This window comes from Capricornis sumatraensis, chromosome 19 (assembly GCF_032405125.1).
Source record: "Capricornis sumatraensis isolate serow.1 chromosome 19, serow.2, whole genome shotgun sequence".
Taxonomy (NCBI): Eukaryota; Metazoa; Chordata; class Mammalia; order Artiodactyla; family Bovidae; genus Capricornis; species Capricornis sumatraensis.
The window spans coordinates 35,758,140-35,782,424 of NC_091087.1; the positions used below are offsets into that span (position 1 = coordinate 35,758,140).

The window sequence follows — 24,285 nt, forward strand, 5'->3', positions numbered from 1 at the left end:
AGCCTTCCTCAGCGATCAGTGGAAAGAAAGAGAGGAAAACAACAGAATGGGAAAGACTAGAGATCTCTTCAAGAAAATTAGAGATACCAAGGGAACATTTCATGCAAAGATGGGCTTGATAAAGGACAGAAATGGTAGGGACCTAACAGAAGCAGAAGATATTAAGAAGAGGTGGCAAGAATACACAGAAGAACTGTACAAAAAAGATCTTCATGAACGAGATAATCACAATGGTGTGATCATTCATCTAGAGCCAGACATCTTGGAATGTGAAGTCAAGTGGGCCTTAGGAAGCATCACTACGAACAAAGCTAGTGGAGGTGATGGGATTCCAGTGGAGCTATTTCAAATCCTGAAAGATGATGCTGTGAAAGTGCTGCACTCAATACGCCAGCAAATTTGGAAAACTCAGCAGGGGCCACAGGACTGGAAAAGGTCAGGATTCATTCCAGTCCCAAAGAAAGGCAATGCCAAAGAATGCTCAGACTACCACACAATTGCAATCATCTCACACGTTAGTAAAGTAATGCTCAAAATTCTCCAAGCCAGGCTTCAGCAATACATGAACCGTGAACTTCCTGATGTTCAAGCTGGATTTAGAAAAGGCAGAGGAACCAGAGATCAAATTGCCAACATCCGCTGGATCATGGAAAAAGAAAGAGAGTTCCAGAAAAACATCCAGTTCTGCTTTATTGACTATGCCAAAGCCTTTGACTGTGTGGATCACAAAAAATTGTGGAAAATTCTGAAAGAGATGGGAATACCAGACCGCCTGACCTGCCTCTTGAGAAACCTATATGCAGGTCAGGAAGCAACAGTTAGAACTGGACATGGAACAACAGACTGGTTCCAAATAGGAAAAGGAGTACGTCAAGGCTGTATATTGTCACCCTGCTTATTTAACTTCTATGCAGAGTGCATCATGAGAAACGCTGGGCTGGAAGAAGCACAAGCTGGAATCAAGATTGCTGGGAGAAATATCAATAACCTCAGATATGCAGATGACACCACCCTTATGGCAGAAAGTGAAGAGGAACTAAAAAGCCTCTTGATGAAAGTGAAAGAGGAGAGTGAAAAAGTTGACTTAAGGCTCAACATTCAGAAAACGAAGATCACGGCATCTGGTCCCATCACTTCATGGGAAATAGATGGGGAAACAGTGGAAACAGTGTCAGACTTTATTTTTCTGGGCTCCAAAATCACTGCAGATGGTGACTGCAGCCATGAAATTAAAAGACGCTTACTCCTTGGAAGAAAAGTTATGACCAACCTAGATAGTATATTCAAAAGCAGAGACATTACTTTTCAACAAAGGTCTGTCTAGCCAAGGCTATGGTTTTTCCTGTGGTCATGTATGGATGTGAGAGTTTGACTGAGAAGAAAGCTGAGCGCTGAAGAATTGATGCTTTTGAACTGTGGTGTTGGAGAAGACTCTTGAGAGTCCCTTGGACTGCAAGGAGATCCAACCAATCCATCCTGAAGGAGATCAGCCCTGGGATTTCTTTGGAAGGAATGATGCTAAAGCTGAAACTCCCGTACTTTGGCCACCTCATGCAAAGAGCTGACTCATTGGAAAAGACTCTGATGCTGGGAGGGATTGGGGGCAGGAGGAAAAGGGGATGACAGAGGATGAGATGGCTGGATGGCATCACTGACACAATGGACATGAGTTTGAGTGAACTCCGGGAGATGGTGATGGACAGGGAGGCCTGGCATGCTGCAATTCATGGGGTCACAAAGAGTCGGACACGACTGAGCAACTGAACTGAACTGAACTGAACTGAACTGATCCAGTGAACAGATGAGTTTAGCAGGTTACAATCTGTGGGGTCACAAAGAGTCAGACCCACACACACAGGACATCTTCAGCAGCTGGGCTCCACCAATCTTAAAGACTCAAGAATGAGATCTCTACGTATCCACTTATTTGCTTCTCAGCATTCAATCCAGAACCTGAGGACACTCACCCCCATCCTGGCCCTTTGCTCCAGCTCCAGACCCTGCAGCCCTTGTTTCCAAGGCCATTCTCTCTGGCCAGGATCTTCTGCTGCTGCTGGAGCAGTTTCTGGGAGTCCCCCGACCTGCAACATCCTAATCTATGCCTCCTTGCTGCTGGTGTTCCTGTCCTGCTCATTTTGGTTTTTGTTTCTGGTCATTCTGCTCAGGGCGAGGCACTGACCTTGTAGGAGGAAGAACTCACAGTGTGTTTCTTAGATGCTCCCAGGTTTGCATCTTCATCCCTGCAAGGTGGCTGTTCCTACCCCCAACCAGAAAACCCAGAGCACCTCTCCAGCATTCATCCAGTTTTCGGGGTGAATAACTTGCGGTAATTCAGGTTCCCATGGCCTGTCAATGCTTTCATTCACTCCCCACCACCCCCTGCTGTCTGTCTGCAGCTCTGGCTGCCAGTGGACTGGCCGCATCTATGTCCTGACTTGTAGGGATCGCCCATCTCTTTCACTGATGTGTCCTCACTTAGGTTTTTCTAGGATGATCATGTGAACTGGTTTAGTTTTCTGTTTTGTTTTGTTTAGGCCACACTGTGCCACATGTGGGATCTTAGTTCCCCAACCAGAGATTAAACCAGTGACCCCAGCATTCGCAGCATGGAGTCTTAGCCACTGGACCACCAGGAAACTCTCATGAACTAGTTTTCAAAAAAAGTTTAGGGGAGACTGAAAATCTGCTCCCATAAGAGATGTTCTGAAAGGTGTAAGACAAAGGACAAAGAAACGAAAATGCAACCGTGTTCCTGAACTGGAAGCTTCCATATGATAAAACTGTCAATACTGCCAAAATTATTCCATCAATGTAATGCAACTGCAATCCAAACCTTAAACAGGTATTGCTGGAAACTAGACACAGACATTTTAAAGTTAATACAGAAGAACCAAGGCACTTTAGAGAAAGAGGACAGTATGGAGGGAGATGCCTGACCAGATAGTGAAATTTACCAGTATGTTGCCTTAACCAAAACAATGTGGTGTGTGTGCATGTGCGCATGCTCAGTTGCTGAGTCATGTCTGACTCTATGCAACCTCATGGACTGTAGCCTACCAGGCTTCTCTGTCCATGGGATTTCTCAGGCAAGAATACTGAAGTGGGTCACCATGCCCTTCTCTAGGGGATCTTCCTGACCCAGGGATGAAACCCTGGTATCCTGCATTGCAGGCAGGTTCTTTATCACTAATGCCACCTGGGAAGCCCCTTTGTTAACTATATATGGTGACAAATGTTAAGTACTCTTATTGTGGAGATCATTTTGCAACACATAGAAGCATTGGATTATTATGCTGTATGCTTGAGACTAGCATAATATTGTATGTTAATTATATCTCAATGAAAAAAAAATAGAGTAAAACTGAAGAGAATCCCAAACAGAAGCACAGGTACGAGGAACTTGGTCTGCAAGCAAATAAAGTTAGGCGTTTTCTTTCATACTGTTGTTGTTTAGCCATTCAGTCGTGTCCAACTCTTTGCGACCCCATGGACTCCAGCATGTCAGGCTCCTCTTTCTATGGGATTTTCCAGGCAAGAATACTGGAATGGGGTACCATTTCCTTCTCTATACACAAAACAAATTCTGGATGATTTAAAAATTAAATGTAAAAAATAAGATGAAAACATAAGAAGGAAATGTGAAGGAATGCTTGTATGACCTCTGTAATGACAACCCTCTTTACTAAGAAAAGAGCCCAGACACTGAGGAAAAGAAAGCTAACATATTTGACTACATGAAAAGTTTTAAAATTTTATATACAGCAAAAGACACCAAAAATTAAGCCACATGAGAAATGAAAAACTGCAAGAAAATATTGGATTGGCCAAAAAGTCCATTTGGGTTTTTCCATATGATCTTACGGAAAAATCTGAATGAACTTTTTGGTCAATCCAATACTTGAAAGGTATCAGAGAAGTAACCACGGAAAGCCAGATCAAATGAAAACAATGAAATATCTTTTCCATCAGATGAATAAAATGTGAAGGAATGCTAATAGCCTGGGCTGGGAAGATGATGGCAAAGGGGTAGTGTTATGCAATGTTTCTGTGGGCAGGGATGACTACAGTCCTTCATAAAATGACTGTGGCAATATCTAGCGAAATACCAAATTGGAATCCCCTCCAATGAGCCATTCCACTTTGGAGAATGTATGCTCAGAAAACCAGCACTGGCCTCTAAGGCTACATAAGCAGCATGGTTTGTGGAGACACAGAACTGACACAACCAGGCTACTCCCCAAAGGAGAACTGAATAAATTATAAAATGCACCCTATGGATTCTTACGTAGTCGTTAACAATGACAGAAATAATAAGAATAATCAGTATGGCTGGGCATATTTATTACACACAAAATAAAACATAGTCAGAGTAAGTGGTGTGTGACATAATCTTTTCATTAAAAAATGTTAAAAGAAGAGAAACGTTCCACACATTACATATAAATCCTAATATTCTTGTGACTGTAAAGCAAAGTGTAGAAATGTCACATGAAACAACACTGCTAGTGCAGGTCACCTGTGGGTACAGAGCTGGGACAGAAGAAGGCACTGTCGTCATTTTCTTTACACCCTTCTTTGTTTTCAGTTACTGCAACAAACACCTGTTGCTTTGGAGTATGGTGTTGCTTTTAAAGGAAAAAGAAAATACACACTTATCTGGGCATCAACAGTCAGCTCCTAACGGTTATGTCTTTATCAACACATGTGACTGGCCATGTGGATAATTCACAGGGTACTCGGTTGTCTCTGATGTCTTGGGAGTAAATAACATGTCATAGAAAAATAATGAGGCTGTTCTGTCAAAGGTTAACTCTAATACTCCATGAGAGACAGCAGAAGTGCTGGAGACTTCCTTCCCCTCCCCTTTAATTCCATTTTTTAATATTTAAATTACATACACAAAACTGTTTAGTCTGTTCTATGATATAAAGTTCACTTAAAATAAGACTGAATTCATTGTGGACTTCCCTGGGTGGTCCAGGGGTTGAGACACAGTGCTTCCACTGCAAGGGGCACAGGTTCAATCCCTGGTTGGGGAACTAGGATCCCAAATGCTGCAAAATTTTTAAATAAATGATTAATTTGTTGATCATTAAACACACACACATACAGCCTTTGTACTCTTCTAAACTGTTCCTGTAGATCATCATCTCTCAAAAGGGGCCAAGCATTTATCCCTGGGGAAGCCAAGTCACCCAAATGGAGGGGACCTGGGACATGACAGCCACTTGAAGGCACGTCTCCGAAACAGCACTGCCCCGCCAACCAGACCTGCTGTCCGCTCCCCTGTTTCCAGCCTTGCCAAGGAGCCCCCAGGCCTCTCCCTGACCCTCAGACTTTCTCAATCTCTGTAATTTCGTGCTTCCCCAAAGTTCTCTTGCATCATCGCCTTTCCACACATATTTTGTGCTTTTCCTAAGAAACAGGTGTTTCTTCCCTACAGAGGCTTTACCTTTGACCCTTCACAGCCAACTCAAGTCCAGCCCCTTCAGCCACTGCTTGGGGTTGCTGCTGCTGCTAAGTCACTTCAGTCGTGTCTGACTTTGTGCGACCCCATAGACGGCAGCCCACCAGGCTCCCCCGTCCCCAGCTTGGGGTTGAGGGTGGACAATTAAAGTCTTATGGCTAGAGCTGTGGACTCAAGTCAGAGCAACTAAGTGCGAATCTGACACTGGCCACATGCGACCTTGGGTAGACATGAAATTTCATTTTATGTGCCCACTTGACTGAGGGATGCCCAGACAGACATGACAACATTCTTTTGGGGTATGTCACAACAAGGGGGATATCTCTATAAGAGATTAGCATTGCATCAGGAGACTGAGTAAAGAAGGTCACCTTTATCCATGCAGATGGACCTCATTTAACCCAGAGAGGGCCTGAACAAGACAAGAGAGGCAGAACTAGGGCAAATTCATGGTCTCTGAGCTGGGATACCCACCTTCTCCTGCCTTGGACATCAGCACCACTGGTCTTCAGCCTTTGGGGCCAGAATGGAGACCACATCACTAGCCCTCCAGTTTCTGGGCTTCTGGACTTGGGACTGAATGACACCAGCAACATGCCAGGGTCTCCAGCTTGCTGATATGTGTGTATATTGGCTGTTTCTCTGGAGAGCCCCAACTGATACAGCAAGTTCCTTAATCCAGCTCCCCCTCGGTGCATTCTGCACAAGCTGCCAAGATGTCTCAGGGTGTAGGTCTAGCCCTGACACAGCCTCAGTTCTGTAGCACCCCGCTAGCTAAGGCCAGTTGGAGGTCCAGTCCCAGTGCAGGGAACTGCACAAGAGTGGTGGATGAAATGTGCTATCACAGCACGGGAAACACTTAGTGTAAAGGCTGGCACACCGTACATGCTCAATAAACCTAAGCTGTTTTCTTGGTTGTTCTTTTTCCTTAAATAGAGGGATTATTTTTACATTGGTTCTTCACCAGGGACACACCAGAGAAGGCCTAGAGACCCAGAAAGTGTTGAAGAGCCCATTTTCAGGAAAGGCAGCCACAAGTCATGTAGAGCAGATTTTTGTGAAAAGTCAGTCATCCTGGTCACCATCTTAAGACAAAAATGTCCTTGCAAGGTGGTTTCCACAGTGGGCGGGCAGGCAAGCGGCCAGTGTCACTGCCTACAGCTGCGAAAACATGCTGACCTGTCCCAGCATTACTGGAACCATTCACCGTCTGTGCAAAGGGGTATAGACTGTTTGGAAGAAATTTTAACGCATTATTGACCAGAGACACATTAATATGTATTTTGTTATTCAAATGTTATTGACTGGAGTGTTTCAATACTCACATAACAAATCACTGGCCAAAGGCATTAGTTTCTGCAAAAATCTTCAGGTCAATAAAAAGTTAAAGGTGCTTATAGCAGATTCAGTTTGAAAAAAGCCCATGAGACAGGAGGTGTAAGGAGGTGGGAAGAGTGGGAGGTAGACCTGGGGCACAATCTACCACCTCTAAAATAAAAGCAGAGGATGTTGCCCACTCTTCTCCCCAGAGCCTACAGGCAGGTCTGCACACACAAGACACATGCAGAATTACTCTGAACTGCAGGATATTAGACTACGAAGTTATAGTTGTGGAAAGGAATAACCCTGGGAATGCAAGCTGAATTAATGGTTTACATATTTATTTAATGGTTTAGACTAAAATGCACTGAATGTACATTTTTCAAATAAACAGCTTTTCTACCATGTCTGATGGCTGTTTCCCCTTCCAAGTTCATTATTAAGAGGCAGCTCTTTATGCTCTTTGGAAGAACCAAAGCCACAAAGCTAGGAACACCCGGCCCATGGAGAAGCCAAGAGCAGCTCGTTTACCAAGCTGCCACCTGTGGGCCACACCAGACACAAACTCAGACCACATGAAAAAAAATGCACATTAAATCATGCTGAACACTGAGCCACAGATGTGTTTGAAGGCTGTATTTAGGGGCCCCCTTTTGAATCATGACTCCTGGGTCTTGCTTCCAATCCCCTCTCTTTACTTTGAGCACTGGGAGCCTGAAACTCACACTCTGTTGTTCTAATCAGCTCTCCAAGACTCACTCCTGGTCTGAAATAAGCTCTGGAAATTCACACATCCGTTAGGATGAACCATAACACTTGTATCCATCAGGCTGTCACTGAGTCGGTTCTGCTTCGATCTTATCTTACAAGGCCTGTAGCAGACTTGGAGAACAAAGGCCATTACAAAAGAACAACAAAAGCGGAGATCGACAGAATTTTTAAATTTCAGAAGTCAAGGACAAATAGCAAACATTCGTTCCAAAGGCCTGGTTTGGATTTTTGGAGATGGAGTTAAAACACACCGAATTTACTGTTTAAACCTATAAAACATACTCTGGCACCGCAAACCAAATGCAGGTACAGATGTCAAGAGTTTTCAGAACAAGGGCTTCTCTTTATAAAGAATATTTGCTCAGCATAGATCCTTCCTGTTTCCATATACTCACTCTTGTCAGTCACTGGCCTCTCTAATTTGGGGTCAACAGCCTGAAAATCTGTCACCTCCCGGCGAGGAAGCTCACTAAACACGCCCTCCCCCCAACGCGACCCGCGGGCCGCCTGGCCAGTGGCACTGTCCACTGCGCTCGCGGATTAATCCCCACCACACGCGGGGACGCGCCACGTACGGTACGCCGAGCGGGTGGGCTGCCAAGGCGGGTTAGGCCGGTTCCCGCCGTCAGGACTGACCCGCGACCCGACGGCACGCGCCCTGCGCCGAAGACTCCAGCCGCCGAGGCCAGCCGCGCGGAGCCGCGTCTCTGGACCGGGCTCACACGCCGCTCCCGCCCCGCTCGGGGTCGCCCAGAGCCCCACCACCCTCGGCGGTTCCTCGGCCCCTGGGCACAAGGGGCCTCAGGGCCCAGCCGCCGGCCCCGCCGCCCACCCTCATCCGAAGGCCCCTCCAGTGCTTGAGGGCGCCCGGGCTCCTGTCTCTTCGCAAAAAAAGTAACTCCGGGACCAGCGCAAGGGGAAAGGGAAAGCGACGCTCCCAGGGCGGCACGGTGAGTCGGGTCCCCGGAGTTCTCCTGCCCGAGTTTTAAGCCGCATCCCGGGCTGTGGCAGCTCGCCCGGCAGCTCGCGCGCCGAACTCGGCGCCCGCAGGTGGTGGGCCCGCGTCCCCGGCCCGCAGCCCCCGCGCCCCGCGCCGACACTCACCGAGAAGCCGGCCCAGAAGGGGCAGGAGTGGCGGACGCGGGCCGACGTGGTGAGCGCCAGAGCGGCGAAGCTGACGGCCACGATGAGGCATCCGAGCGCCATCTGCGTGGCCCCGAGCGCCAGCACGATGCGGGAGCGGCCCGGGCACTCGCGCAGGCGGGACAAGCTGCGGGGCAGCGCGGCCGGGCGCGGCGCGCGGGGACCGCCAGCCGGAGGCATCGCGCCTGCACGCCTCACCCGCTCGCGCCCGGCCCCGCGCGCCGCCCCTCCTCACCAAGGGTCCGAGGCAAGTTGCACCGACTAAGGGGTCGGCCTCCCCCCGGGTCGCGGGGGCTGCGGCGGCTGCGCGCGTGGAGCGGGACGGGCGGGCCGGGGAACCGGACGCCCGCAGCCCCCGCCGGTGCCCGCGCCCATGCCGCCGCAGCTCCGCAGGGCCGCCCGCCGGCCGCGCCGCGCTGCGCCCTCTCCCGCCCGCCCCGCGCGCTCCCCGGCCCGGGCGCGGGCTCGAGCCGCCGCCGTCGCCGCTGTCCCCGGGCGCGAGCCCTGCCGCCGCCGCGCGCAGAGCCGGGGCCGAGGCCAGAGCACGAGCCGGGACCGAGCGGCGCGGGAGCGGGCGGGCGCAGGTGCGGTCCCTGTGGTCGGGCCTTGGCGCTCGCGCCCCTCACCGAGGAGGGGAGTGAGAACCGCGGGCGCGTCAAGGGCGAGGGCGGCAGGAGCCCCGGGCCGGCGACGGGGAAAAGGCCTGGGAGCTGGTGCGGGCCGGCCGAACCGCTACCGAGCCTGGGGCTGGCCCGGGAGGAGCGCGCGCCGCGGCGGCGGGGGTCGCGGAGGAGGTGACTTCCCAGCGCCTAATCCCAGGCGTGGCGGGCGGGAGCCTCTCTCGAATGCGGAATTCCTGGATCCAGCATTCTGCTGCTCTCCTGCAGTTCCAGGAATTTCTCAAGCCAAGCTGAGAACTCGGTCCTGAAGGACTGGGCATTCAAAACATCCCCAGTTCACAGATGTCTCTTGCCCACCTTCCGTTTGCAGGGTTTTTGATATAAGTGAAAAATTGGGACTGAAAATCAATTGCACAAAACTAATTTTGATGAACAGTGTCATTGAAAGAGAAATCATCTCTCCCTTTTGACAGGATTAGGTTTTAAATACCTGACTGTTGGCTTCCTAGGGTACCGAGAAAGCTTGGAAGTTCAGGTTATCACGAGTCACCTTGCGGCCCCGTTGATGTGACCACTTTAAGACTGCCAGTGTTGGAAAGGGTTGTGTTGATATATGAGAGGCCCAGGAGTGTCAGGCAGTCGGAGGATATCAAGCACAAAAAGGCAGCGTTCATAGTAATCATAGCGGGATATGGTGGGTCAGTTTACACAGCCTCAAGGCGGGACTGAGGGAGTTTCCTGTTGGATTTGGATCAGAAACGCTGCAGTCTCGCCCCCAAATATCTCAGTTGCTGGTGGTGAAAATTACACCTTTAGAGATATAGATTCCTTTGGGGCTGATGAACCTCTATTAAAATGCAAATTCCCCTGGAACGGCCAGTAGTAGCTCAAACCTTTATCAGCCAACACCTTAGCAGACATGGGATTTATTTTCTAATTTAACCAGACGGCACAGGGATGCACAGGGGTGGGGATTCCACAGATGGAGTGGCTGACCTCAGAATGCTGGCCTCTGGCCAGAGCTGCTTCTCCTCCAGCCCTATCTGTAACAGGATGATCTTCTGGCAGGCATCCTTCTGAGCTCTAGAGTACAAATACAAATTTTTTGGAGACATTCTCTACCTAGAAATGCACAGGGCAGCACTTTTTAAGGGCTTGGAATTATGCCATCAAGATCCTGGACTGCTTGGAAGTTAGGTTCTCACTGTAGTCACCTCACTCTTTCATTCATTCATTCATTTCTCCAACAAAAGTTCACAAAGAACCATCTAAGCACCTGGCCGCTTTAGGCTCTCAGAGAAAATGGGTATTCATGTTGGATATTCTCTGGCTGATTCATGTTGATGTATGGCAGAAACCAACACAATATTGTAAAGTAATTATCCTCCAATTAAAAATAAATAAACTTAAAAAAAGAGAGAGAACATGGATGAATGAAACAGCCAACTCCCTGTCTTCCTGGTGAAAGGTGGAAGGCAGACAAGCATAACAAATAAGTTACATAGTTGATTGACATGTGGTACTCAAAAAATATGTTAAACACCCACAGTGTGCCACACACTGAGGAAATAAGGATGAGCAGACAAGCTTCCTGTACTCAGGGAACTTTCAGGTTAGTGGGGGAACCAGCAGTATGTGGGTAATTACTCCAAGGCCATGGAGAAGGAAATGGCAACCCACTCCAGTACTCTTCCCGGAAAATCCAATGGACGGAAGAGCCTGGTAGGCTACAATCCATGGGGTTGTGAAGAGTCGGACAGGACTGGGTGACTTCACTTTCACTTTTCACTTTCATGCATTGGAGAAGGAAATGGCAACCCACTCCAGTGTTCTTGCCTTGAGAATCCCAGGAACAGGGGAGCCTAGTGGGCTGCCATCTATGGGGTCACACAGAGTTGGGCACAACTGCAGCGACTTAGCAGCAGCAGCAGCATCTCCAAGGCCAACTGCAAATATGTTCAGTGTTACGGAGAATTCTACATGGTGCCAAAAAAAAACAGATAAGTAGCTTTGGAAAGAGCTTTCTGACCACAGTATGGAAAATTGACTGTGAGATGCCCAAGGAAATGTGGAGAAGTGAGATGCTGTTGCTGCCATCTAGGCAAGAGGAGACAGTGTTTTGGATTAGGGTGGAGATGGTGGTGATACTGAGAATTGGATGGATTTCAGAGGTGTATGGGAGGTGTCAGTGATGAATTAAACATGGATTAGAAATATAGGGGCTGCCAGTTGGCACACCGTGGGAAGAATCACCAAATGCTGGAACCTCCAGTGAACTCCCATCTACATATTAGATGTGCTTCCAGAATGTATATAAATCCTTCTGTTTATAAATGACATAGGGAAAGCTCCAGGCAGCTCAGCAGGGAATTTTGCTGTAGGTGGGTCAGGAGAGAGATCTACCTCCTTAGTAAAATTTGATCAGAGGGAGAGACTGTCAGGAAATTAAAATTACTTTTTGTTCTTCTAAAAATTAATTCTAGGATATCCCTGAATGACCAGTGGTTAAGACTCCATGCTGCCAATGCAGGGTGTGTGAGTTCCACCTCTTGTTGGGCAGCTATGATCCCACATGCCGTGAGGTGCAGCCAAAAAATAAAAAAAATAAAAAAAAAATCTGTGTTTTAGAAAATCTTAAAATTTTATTGTATTAAACCCAATAAATAATTAAAAGGAGTCGATTTCCTAGAAGTGAATCATAAAGATAGGAGGGGGAGGGAGGTAGGGAGGGTAAGACTGGCAGCTCATTGACCCTCTTTGCTCATCACTGTTTTTCTTTTATGAAAGGCTGTAATAATACATGTCCTTGTATTGTGGGAGATTCCTGGAGACCCCTGGAACAACCATATAGCAACTTTTTCTTTTCCCTAAATCAGATGAGACTAATAGACTGAGATCATTTTTCTTTTTTTTTAAATTTTATCAAAGTATGCTTGATTTACAATGTTGCATTAATTTCTGCAGCAAAGTAACTCAGTTGTTCATATTCTTTTCGACTACGGTTTATCACAGGATAATGAATATGGTTTCTTGTGCTGTACAGTAGAACCTTGTTGTTTATCCATTCTATATATAATACTTTGTCTCTGCTAATCCCAAACTCCTCTCCCACCTCCCCACTTGGCAACCATAAGTCTGTTCTCTATGTCTGTGAATATGTTTCTGTTTCATAGATGTGTTGATTTGTATCATATTTTAGGTTCCATATAAAAGTGATATTATATGGTATTTGTCTTTTTCTTTCTGATTTACTTCATTTAGTATGATAATCTCTAGGTTCGTTCATTCTTGTTGCTGAGAATGACATTATTGCATTCTTTTTAATGGCTGAGTAATATTCCATTGTATATATGCACCACATCTCCTTTATCCATTCGTCTGTCAGTGGACATTTAGGTTGCGTCCACGTCTTGGCTATTGTCAGTAGTGTTGCTATGAACATAGGGATGCATCTGTCTCTTTGAATTATAACTTTTTCTGGGTATATGCCCAGGAATAGGGTTGCTAGATCATATGGCAACCCTATTTTTAGTTTTTTGAGGATCCTTCCTACTGTTTTCCATAGTGGCAGCACCAATTTGCATTCCCATCAAGAGTTTAGGAGCGTTTCCTCTTCTCCACACTCTCTGCAGCATTTATTATTTGTACACTTTTAACAATGGCCATTCTGACCAGAGTGAGATGGTACTTCATTGTAGTTTTGATTTGTATTTCTCTAATAATTCATGATGTTGAATATCTGTTCATATGCCTGTTGGCCATCTGTATGTCTTTTTTGGAGAAATGTATGTTTAGGTCTTCTGCTCATTTTTCAAATTGGGTTGTTTGATGTTTTTTTGAGTTCTATGAGCTGTTTGTATATTTTGGAAATTTAGCCGTTATTGGTTGCATAATTTGCAAATATTTTCCCCCAGCCCATAGGTTGTCTTTTTGTTTATGGTTTCTTTTGCTATGTAAAATCTTTGTTTGATTAGGTCTCATTTGTTTACTTTTGCTTTTATTTTTGTTGCCTTGGAAAAGTGACCTAAGAAAACACTGGTATGATTTATGTCAGAGACTGTTTTGCCTGTGTTCTCTTCTAGGAGTTTTCTGGTGTCTTGTCCTATACTTAAGTTTTTAAACCATTTTGAGTTTGTTTTTGTGTATGGCAGGAAGGTGTGATCTGACTTCATCAAGAATGTCTTTTCTCCACTGTATAATCTTGCCTCCTTTGCTGAAGATTAATTGACCATAGGAGGACTTCCCTGGAGGTCCAGTGGTCTAGACTCCACACTCTCAGTGCAAGGAGCACGGGTTCAATCCCTGGTTGGAGAACTAATATCCCACATGCAGCACAGCATGACCAAAAAATAAATTACTTAATAATTGACCATAGGTATGTGGCTTTATTTCTGGACTCTCTATTCTGTTCCATTGATCCACACTTCTGTTTTTGTGTCAGTGCCATGCTGATTTGAGTATTGTAGCTTTATAGTATTGTAAGACCATTGCTCATAAGCAAAGAAGGTGGTTGAGCTTTTTGTGAAATGCAATCATGCCTGCTTGCACCGAGGGTAGATAAGTAACACTAATGCCTCCCTTACAGGCCCCTTGTTGCAGATTCCTGCTCTTTTCAAAATATACTTCTGCATAAATGGGTAAGGAATGAACTTGTTCCTTTGTATCTCCTATAAGATGTAAGAAAGTTATACTTGGATCTCATAGTCCCTGTCTCTGGAAAAGTAATAATCAGTAGAGACTCCACTTCCAGGAATAGCAGGCTAGCAGATTCTCCTGCCAAAGTCAACTAAGAAGACAAATGATATATTTTTTAAAATATCTTTTTAAAAACATGCAAGAATTAGGGAGATAATGAGAGAATACCAGGCCAAGACCTAGGAGGAATCCAGAGAGTGAATGCAGCACTTGGGCAGCCTCTGCCCTGAGCCCTTATATTCTGCCTCTGGCAACCATGGAGGGTTAGAACAAGGAGTTTTGAGTCCAGGTCCCTCCAAGAGGGCCAGGGTGGGAGAGGGGGGAATCCAGGAATCCAGTACCCTGATTTAGGATGGCCTCTCAGATGGCTGTGCCTGAATAGTAAGGGAGTAAGCCTACCTTATCTCTGGTTGCAGGTGCCCAGAAATCCCAAACCTGAAGTTTGGACTAAGGTAGTCTTGCATTTCTCAGGCCTCTAGGAGCTGACAAAAGCCATTGAAAATCATCTTTGGAGAAAAATAACACCAATAACTACATTATCCCAGGCCTCAAATTATTTCTAAAAATAGCATGTTAAACACTCACTTTCCTTTAACTTCCTCACTATGATAAAGGACATTTATGAAAACCCCACACATAGCATTATACTCAGTGGTGAAAGATTGGCTACTTTCTCACAAGATCAGGCATGAGATAATGATGTTCATATTCCCTGCTGCTATTCAACATTGTACTAGAAATTCTGGCCAGAGCAATCAGACAAGAAAAATAAAGAAGAGACATACAAACTGGAAAGGACGAATTAACACTTTATCTGTTCACAGGTGATATTATCATATGTTTATAGGAAATCCTCAAAGGAGCCAAAGGAAAGCTACTAGAGATGATAAATTCTGCAAAGTTGCAGGATACAAGATCAACACATGACTGTTAATCGCTTTTTTATTTGCCAGCAAAGAATAACCTGAAAAGAAAATTAATAAAGCAATTCCATTTACAATACAGCTAAAAGACTAACACACCTAGGAATAAATTTAACCAAAGAAGTGAAAGATTTGTACACCAGAAATTATAGAAAATTGCTGAAAGAAGATAAAGTATACCTTAATAAATGGAAAGGCACCATGTTTGTGGATAGGAAGTCTTAATATCAAGATACAAGTACCCAAAACACTCTACAAATTTAATGTGATCCCTGTGAAAACTCAGACAGACTGTTTTGCAAAAATGGGAAAGCCAATCCTCAAATTCTTCTGGAATTGCAGTGGGTCTCAAATAGCCAAGCAGTCTTGAAAAAGAAGAATGGAGTTGGAAGACTCACACTTTCAGATTTCAAAACTTACTAGAAAGCTACAGTAATCAAAGCAGTGTGGTAGATGCATAAGGATAGACAGGCCATTGGAATAGAATTGAGGGTCCAGAAGTATATTCATCCACCTAACACCAGTTGAGTTTTGACAGGACCGTCATCCAGTGTATAAATAGTCTCTTCAACAAATGGGGCTGAGACAACTGGATTTTCATATGCAAAAGAAAGATGTTGGACTCCAGTCTCATACCATATATGAAAATTAACACAAAATGGATCAAAGACATAAATATAAGAGTGAAAGTCATAAAACTCTAAGAAAATGTAAGTATAAATGTTTATGACCTTGGATTCGGGTCTAGATTCTTAGCTAGGACACCAAAACTGTGAGGAACAAAAGGAAAACTAGATTAAATTGTACTTCAAGATTTTTGTTCATCAAAGGATACTTTCAAGGAATTAAAAAGACAAACTATAGAATGGGAGAAAATATTTGCAAATGATTAATTATAGCCAATAAGGATTTAATATCCAGGATATATAAAGAACTCCCACAATTCAAAAGCAAAAAGACAACTCAATTTTTAAATGGAGAAATGACCAAACTAAGTATTTCTCCAAAGAAAATGTATAAGTGGCCAATTATCACATGAAAAGATGTTCAACATCACTAATTAGAAAAATGCAAATCAAAACCGCAATGTGGTACCACTTGGCATGTGTTAGGATGGCTATTATCCAAAACAAAACAAAAATAAAATAGCCAAGCATTGGTGAGAATATGGAGAAATTGAAATCCTTGTGCACTGCTGATAGGAATGTAAAATGGTACAGCCACTGCGGAAAACAGTATGGAGATATGACAAAAAATTAATTGTAAAGTTACTGTACCTAGCAATTCCAAGTATACACCAAAAAGAATTGAAGGCAGGGACTTAAAGAAATATCTGTCCAACTGTTTCCTGAACCTTGAGGACATCATGCTGAGTGAAGTAAGCCAGTCAACAAAGACGCAAATATTCCATGACTCCACTTATATGAGGTGCCTAGAGTAGTCAGATTTACAGAGACAAAAAGTGAAACAGTGGTTGCCAGGAAATGGGGGGAAGAGAAATGAGAAATTAGTGTTTAATGGGGGCAGAATTTCAATTAGGGAAGATGGAAAAATTCTGCAGATAAATGGTGGTGATGGTTGTACAACAATGTGCATATACTTAATGCCACAGAATTACGCACTTAAAAATGGTCAGGGCTTCCCTGGTAGTTCAGTGGTGAAGAGTCCGCCTGCCAATGGGGGAGACATAGGTTCAGTTTCTGGTCTGGGAGGATCCCGCATGCCTCAAAGCAGCTGGGTCCATGCGCCACAACTGTCGAGCTCTTATGCTTCAACTATTGAAGCCTGTGCTCTGCAATCAGAGAAACCACCACAGTGAGAAGCCCACATACCACAACTAGGGTATAGACCCTGCTTGCCACAGCTAGAGAAAAGCCCATGCACGGCAACAAAGACCAAAAAGTACTTAATTAATTATAAAACAAACAAACAAAAGTGTTCTATGATAAACCATAATGGAAAAGAATATTAAGAAAGAATATGTGTATAACTGAGTCACTGTACAGTACATATTAACACAACACTGTAAATCAGCTATACATCAATTTAAAAAATGAAAAAAATTATAGGGACTTTCCTGGTGGTCCAGTGATTAAGACTCTGTGCTTCTACTGCAAGGGGTGAGGGTTCAGTCCCTGGTCAGGGAACTAAGATCCCACGTGCTGCAGGGAACAGGAAAAAAAACGATAAAATAAATCCAAAATTTAAGTTTTTAAGACTTCTGAGTTACTGACTAGGATTTTGTGTGAAGCCCCTGAGAAATAAATGAGGTTGGATTACTCAGGAAGGGCAGTGAGGCTAAGAAGTAGGTTCCACTTAAATTAACTCAACCAGCACCATTAAGTCAGGTTATTAGAAACATATATTGTCATGATTTCATTAGAATAAGCAGTTATTCATATTCACACACACTGACTCAAACAAAATTATGCATGAAAGAAATGTTTTGCCTTCAGGGAAAATGTATCAAAATTACGAGTCAAGCCACATGAGATTTGATAATTCTCATCCATCAACTGAACAGAAAATAATGGAGTTGAATTTATCATTTGATTTTGAAGCATGAGAGTCACCTTCAACAAGAACTCCTTGAATAGCTTTTTTATTTTTTAAGTATAAAACAAAAGTAAATCACTTTGCTCATGGATAAATAGGAAGTTTCTGGAAAAATAAACATCACTGATCTTCAGCATCAATTACATGATTGGCCCCACTTTTCACAGTACAGAGATGTAATTTAGGGGATCTGTTGGCCTTTTTTGTGTAGGTCAGCTATGCGCTCAGTGACAGCCTTGGCCATCATGCAAATCCCACTCTCTCTCTGCTCTCCCCGATGCATTCCAAGCCCTCTGATCCAGAGAAACACCGTTGTTGTTCACTCAGTCGTGTCTGAATCTTTGCAACCCCATGAACCGCAGCACGCCAGGCTCCACTGTCCTTCACTCTCTCCCAGAGTTTGCTCAAACTCATGTCCACCTAGTCAGTGATACCATCCAACTATCTTATCTGTCGCCCCCTTGTCCTCCTGCCTTCAATCTTTCCCAGCATCAGAGTCTTTTCCAATGAGTCAGCTCTTTCCCAACAACTGTGCTCTTCGCATCAAGCGGCCAAAGTTTTGGAGCTTCACCTTCAGCATTAGTCCTTCCAACGAATATTCAGGACTGATTTCCTTTAGGATCGACTGGTTTGGTCTCTTTGCTGCCCAAGGGACTGTCAAGAGTCTTCTCCAGTACCACAGTTCAGAAGCATCAATTCTCCAGCATTCAACCTTCTTTATGGTCCAACACTCACATCTGTACATGACTACTGGAAAAACCATAGCTTTGACTAGATGGACTTTTGTCAGCAAAGTGTATGAGACTAGTGCTGTAATTATAATATTGAAAGACCCCAGAGAGCTCCCTTGCCTCTTCTGCCAGATGACAACACAGCAGGAAGATGGTCATCTGTGAGCTAGGTAGCAAACCGTGAGCATACACTGAGTCTGCCTGCACCTTGACCTGACTTCCAGCCTCCGGTATTTTGAGGAATATATGTCTGTGTTTATAAGCCACTGAGTCTGTGGTCTTCTGACTGTGGCAGCCTGAACAGACTGAGACATGCTCTGACAATGTAGCTATAACGACCATTTTTCAACTGGGATTGAAAGGGAAGAACAAATGCAAAAGCTTTAACTGCGTCCGGTAGTTAATTGGTTGTGATAGTGTTTGCATTATTGTGATAAGACTGCAGATAATACCAGATTAAGCAAATGAGGAATTTGGGGACATTCTATCATTTTTTTGTGTCCTTGAGAACCTGGGGTTTCAGTGTAGAGACAGGGAGTTAGAGATGCAGTATAGATGTTACATAAAATTCCTGTAGTCCTGAATTTGAATTGGAAATAACAACTTTGTGTAACTGTATTAGTAAGGACACTCATTTCAGTGCCTTTAAACTTACCAAATATGTTTAAATCCATACAGTCATGATAATGTTTTTATTTTTTTTTTTCATGATAATGTTTTTAAAGAACTCATTGGTTGCTCCCAGTTGATGACAGGGAAATAATTCATAATCTTAAAAACTGGCAAATGACAAGAAAATAATCAGGCATTTATCTTGTCTTTTCTACATAAAGTGTACATTTGGGTAATCAGATAGTAGGTGAGGGGAAGTATAGTTTTATAGTAATATCAATTATTATTATTATAAGAGATAGTTGAAAAGAAATATTGAATTAAGATGTCACCACTTTGCAGCCCACAATGAATTAACACATAAAAATTGAGCACTGACAGCTGCTGACATCAAAAAAAGGGTGAAAACTAGACCCCGACAGGCCTCCTGATGGAACGATGCATCATTTTTTATCTTGTGAAAGGGATTAAGCCTGACTCCAATCCCGTCTCTGGATCCAGCTGCCAAGTGGCAGGACACCCACAGGCAAAGAAACACACTGAACTGAATCAGGAGAAGGCACTCAGCAAACACTAGACTGCTGGACAGCCTGCTTCCTCCACAGATAAACTGTAGGGAAAAGAGAGAGATGGAATGAAATCTGGAAAGTCAAACGGACTTGAAAGACATATTTTTTAAAGTTTAATGGGTAAGGCTAGTCTGTAGTGTCTAGAGAGAGACTGTTTGTTCTTTAGTCACTAAGTCATGTCCCACTCTTTGTGACCCCATGGACTTTAGCCCACCAGGCTCCTCTGCCCATGGGTTTCCCAGGCAACAGTACTAGAGGGAGTTGCCATTTCCTTCTCCAGGGGATCTTCCCTACCCAGGGATCAAACCCACATCTCCTGTTTGGCAGGTGGATTCTCTACCACTGAGCCACTGGGGAGGCCCTAGGGAGAGATACTAGAGTGATCAAATCACAAAGAAATGAGAGGAAGTGAGGACTACACATCTGAGAGCAGTCACTGATACTTTGGGGGAGGAGTAAGGGTTTGTCATTGTGATGGGGCCGTTAGAGGAAACTCCAGTGTTTCTGGTGGTTAATTTCTTTTTAAAAAAATATTTGTTTTTATTTATTTTATTTGGCTGCTCTCATTTTAGTTTGGGCATATGGGATCTAATTCTCTGGGCAGGGATGGAACCCAGGCCCCCTGTATTGGGAATGTAGAGTCTTTGCCACTGGACCACCAGGGAAGCCCCTCTTGTGGTTAATTTCTTAGTCTGGGGCATGATTACAAGGCCACTGATCTTACAGTAATTCGCCCAGATCTACACTTGATGTGCGTGGATTTCGGTGTTGCTCTTCCATTAGCTTCTACCCCAGAGAATGTTTATTTACAGAAGATGGAAAACCTCACACTCTGGACTTGTCAAGTTCATCATGACCTTCCTGTCCCATGACTTTTGTGCCTGGATCAGAGAGTAAATTTTGAAAACTTCATTTTGTGTCTTTCATCCCCTGCAGTGTTCCTTGGCGCATCCTCTTTTCATCCCAGGCAAGGAGTGGCATGTCACCTGCCAGGTGCTGCCTGACAATCAGCTCCCCTCAATCCCCCCACCTCTGCAGCCCTGTGGATACTCGCATATGCTGTCTGCTGTGTTGTGTTTTATGGCTCTTCAGATGTCGACTCTTTTTAAAATTATTTTATTGAAGTATAGTTGATTACCCAGATAATCATGATGATGTGATCACTAATCTAGAGCCAGACATCTTGGAAAGTGAAGTCAAGTGGGCCTTAGAAAGCATCACTACAAACAAAGCTAGTGGAGGTGATGGAATTCCAGTTGAGCTGTTTCAAATCCTGAAAGATGATGCTGTGAAAGTGCTGCCTTCAATATGCCAGCAAATTTGGAAAACTCAGCAGGGGCCACAGGACTGGAAAAGGTCAGTTTCCATTCCAGTTCCAAAGAACGGCAATGCCAAAGAATGCTCAAACTACTGCACAATTGCACTCATCTCACATGCTAGTAAAGTAATGCTCAAAATTCTCCAAGCCAGGCTTCAGCAGTACGTGAACCGTGAACTCCCTGATGTTCAAGCTGGTTTTAGAAAAGGCAGAGGAACCAGAGATCAAATTGCCAACATCCGCTGGATCATCGAAAAAGCAAGGGAGTTCCAGAAAAACATCTATTTCTGCTTTATTGACTATGCCAAAGCCTTTGACTGTGTGGATCACAATCAACTGTGGAAAATTCTGAAAGAGATGGGAATACCAGACCACCTGACCTGCCTCTTGAGAAACCTATATGCAAGTCAGGAAGCAACAGTTAGAACTGGACATGGAACAACAGACTGGTTCCAAATAGGAAAAGGAGTATGTTAAGGCTGTATATTGTCACCCTGCTTATTTAACTTCTATGCAGAGTACATCATGAGAAACGCTGGGCTGGAGGAAACACAAGCTGGAATCAAGATTGCCGGGAGAAATATCAATAACCTCAGATATGCAGATGACACCACCCTTATGGCAGAAAGTGAAGAGGAACTAAAAAGCCTCTTGATGAAAGTGAAAGAGGAGAGCGAAAAAGTTGGCTTAAAGCTCAACATTCAGAATACGAAGATCATGGCATCCCATGATCTTCATGGGTCCCATCACTTCATGGGAAATAGATGGGGAAACAGTGGAAACAGTGTCAGACTTTATTTTTCTGGGCTCCAAAATCACTGCAGATGGTGACTGCAGCTATGAAATTAAAAGATGCTTACTCCTTGGAAGAAAAGTTATGACCAACCTAAATAGTATATTGAAAAGCAGAGACATTACTTTGCTGACTAAGGTCCGTCTAGTCAAGGCTATGGTTTTTCCTGTGGTCATGTATGGATGTGAGAGTTGGACTGTGAAGAAGGCTGAGCACCGAACAATTGATGCTTTTAAACTGTGGTATTGGAGAAGACTCTTGAGAGTCCCTTGGACTGCAAGGAGATCCAACCAGTCCATTCTGAAGGAGATCAGCCATGGGATTCCTTTGGAAGGAATGATGCTGAAGCTGAAACTCCAGTACTTTGGCCACCTCATGAGAAGAGTTGACTCATTGGAAAAGCCCGATGCTGGGAGGGATTGGGGGCAGGAGGAGAAGGGGACGATGGAGGATGAGATGGCTGGATGGCATCACAGACTTGATGGATATGAGTCTGAGTGAACTCCGGGAGATGGTGATGGACAGGGAGGCCTGGGGTGCTGCGATTCATGGGGTCGCAAAGAGTCGGACACGACTGAGCGACTGAACTGAACTGATAGTTGATTTACAACGTTGGATTAATGTCTTCCCTATAGCTAAGTGACTCAGTTATACACACATATATATTATTTTTCATTTTCTTGTCCATTATGATCACATGTATTGAATAGAGTTCCCTGTGCTTTACAGTAGGATCTTTTTGTTTATCCATCCTACATATAATAGTGTGCATTTGCTAATCCCAACCTCCCAATGCATCCCTCCCTAACCCCTTTAACCCTTGGGAACCACAAGTCTGTTCTCTGCTTTATGTGTGTGTGTGTGTGTGTGTGTGTGTGTGTGTGTGTGTGTGTGTGTGTGTGTTTTGGCTGCGCAGCATGTGAGATCTTATTTCCCCAACCAGGGATCAAGCCTGTGCCCCTGCTTTGGGAGCACAGCGTCTTAACCACTGGACTGCCAGGGAAGTCCCCACAAGTCTATTCTCTCTGTCTGTGATCTGGATGTCAACTCCTTATTCCTCCCAGACTTAATCTGCAGCTGATTCATCAAAACAGGTGGCTGTGAAGTGGGAAGAGCAGTAAGCTTGGAATCAAACCCCTGGCTCAGCTGGCTGCCCACCCCGCCCCCCACCAGCTCTATGACCACGGCCACCCCACAGGCTATTCAGCCTCAGTTTCCTCATCTGGAATGTGTGTGGCTCGGGGTCGGGGGAGGGTGGCTGTGGGGCTTCAATGAGGAAATGAACAGAAAAGCCACTTGTAACCTCAGCTATGAGGCTTCCCAAGTGGGTCAGATGATCAAGAATCCACCTGTGATGCAGGAGACCTGGGTTAGATCCCTCGGTCAGGAAGATCCCCTGGAGGAGGACATGGCAACCCACTCCAGTATTCTTGCCTGGAGAATCCCATGGACGGAGGAGCCTGGCGGGCTACAGTCCTTGGGGTGGCAGAGTCGGACACGACTGAGTGACTGAACAGCAACAATAATAAAGATCTAGGAAAGGTCAGAGGCCCGTCCAGCATCTTTCACGAGAGACAGGCACAACCTCAGGCAGAATGTAGTTCTTCTGGGTTGCAGGGCAGCGTCCTTCCCACTGGGCCCCCTCTCCACAGTGCCTCAAGGCACTGTCTTGGCTTCATGAACCAGAAACGGAAATGGCATCTGGGCCACCTGGGCTGGCTGGCTCTGCTCTGCACAAGGACCCCCATGAAGGGGGCTAGGTGAACCAGGTGGGTCTAACTCACCCCCACTCACCAGGCCAGGCATCCTGGCCTGGGTCATATACCGTTCCCATTCTCTGCTTGGCACCCTGATGCTGTGTGTGCTGGTCTCAGCCCTGGCCACTAGAGTGACCAACTCTGTGTGCCATGGCTTCTCTCCTCGAACCCCTTTCAAGGTGTCCTTGTATCCAGCCCGCAACTGATGGATGACGTGCAGACAGGTGAGTTTTTGGTGAAACACGTCAATAGAATAGAGAAGCCAGATCATTTTTCCATGTGTCCTGCGAGTACCATCAGTAGGACTAGAAACTTTAATTGCTTGTCCGGGCCACTAGGGTGCCATTCAGGAAATTACTTCCTTAGTAAAATTTGGTAAATTACAGTCATAATTTAGGAAAAGTAGGCTACTCTTTGGTGAATTAGTGTTTCAGGGCGGTGGAAGCATTTACTGCACAGAGTGGTGTCCAAGTGACCTAAAATCCTTAATGGTCTTTCCAGATGTGTGCTCAGTCCCTTTTTTGTGACCCCATAGACTCTAGCCCACTAGGCTCCTCTGTTCATGGGAATCTCCAGGCAAGAATACTGGAGTGGGTAGCCATTTCCTGCTCCAGGGGATCTTCCCAATCCAGGGATCTCCTGAATTGGCAGGTGGAATCTTTACCACTGAGCCACCTGGGAAGCCCCAAAGGGGAAAACTTTCATGTTGGGAAAAAAATGCAGTTTAATTTTAATTCACAGAGAAGGGAGAAACCAAGGGTGCTTGGAGGTCCAAGGGGCCCTTGTGTTCTTTAAGGAAGATAGCTCAAGGCACATGAACTGCACCTATAAATGTCTCCAGAATGGACCCAAGGTGCTGACCCATACACAGCCTCACAACTTCCAGGAAAATTAACTTGGAGGGAGGAAAGAAGGAAGGAAAGGAACATTTTTATGACTGATATAGAATATTTAAAGACATGATGCAAAAGGTTTTTAAGAGATCCAGATATTCATAAACACGCTGATAA

General features: G+C 45.0%; 1 protein-coding gene across 1 annotated transcript in view; it reads right to left on the reverse strand.

Moving 5' to 3' along the window:
- The window catches only part of ENTREP2 (endosomal transmembrane epsin interactor 2), a 247,543-nt gene extending 238,662 nt beyond the window's left edge, over positions 1-8,881 (reverse strand). The window contains exon 1 of the mRNA XM_068990964.1: positions 8,663-8,881. Within this exon, the coding sequence (XP_068847065.1) occupies positions 8,663-8,881 (219 nt within the window). The remainder of the gene's footprint in view (positions 1-8,662) is intronic.
- Positions 8,882-24,285: the final 15,404 nt, after the last annotated feature.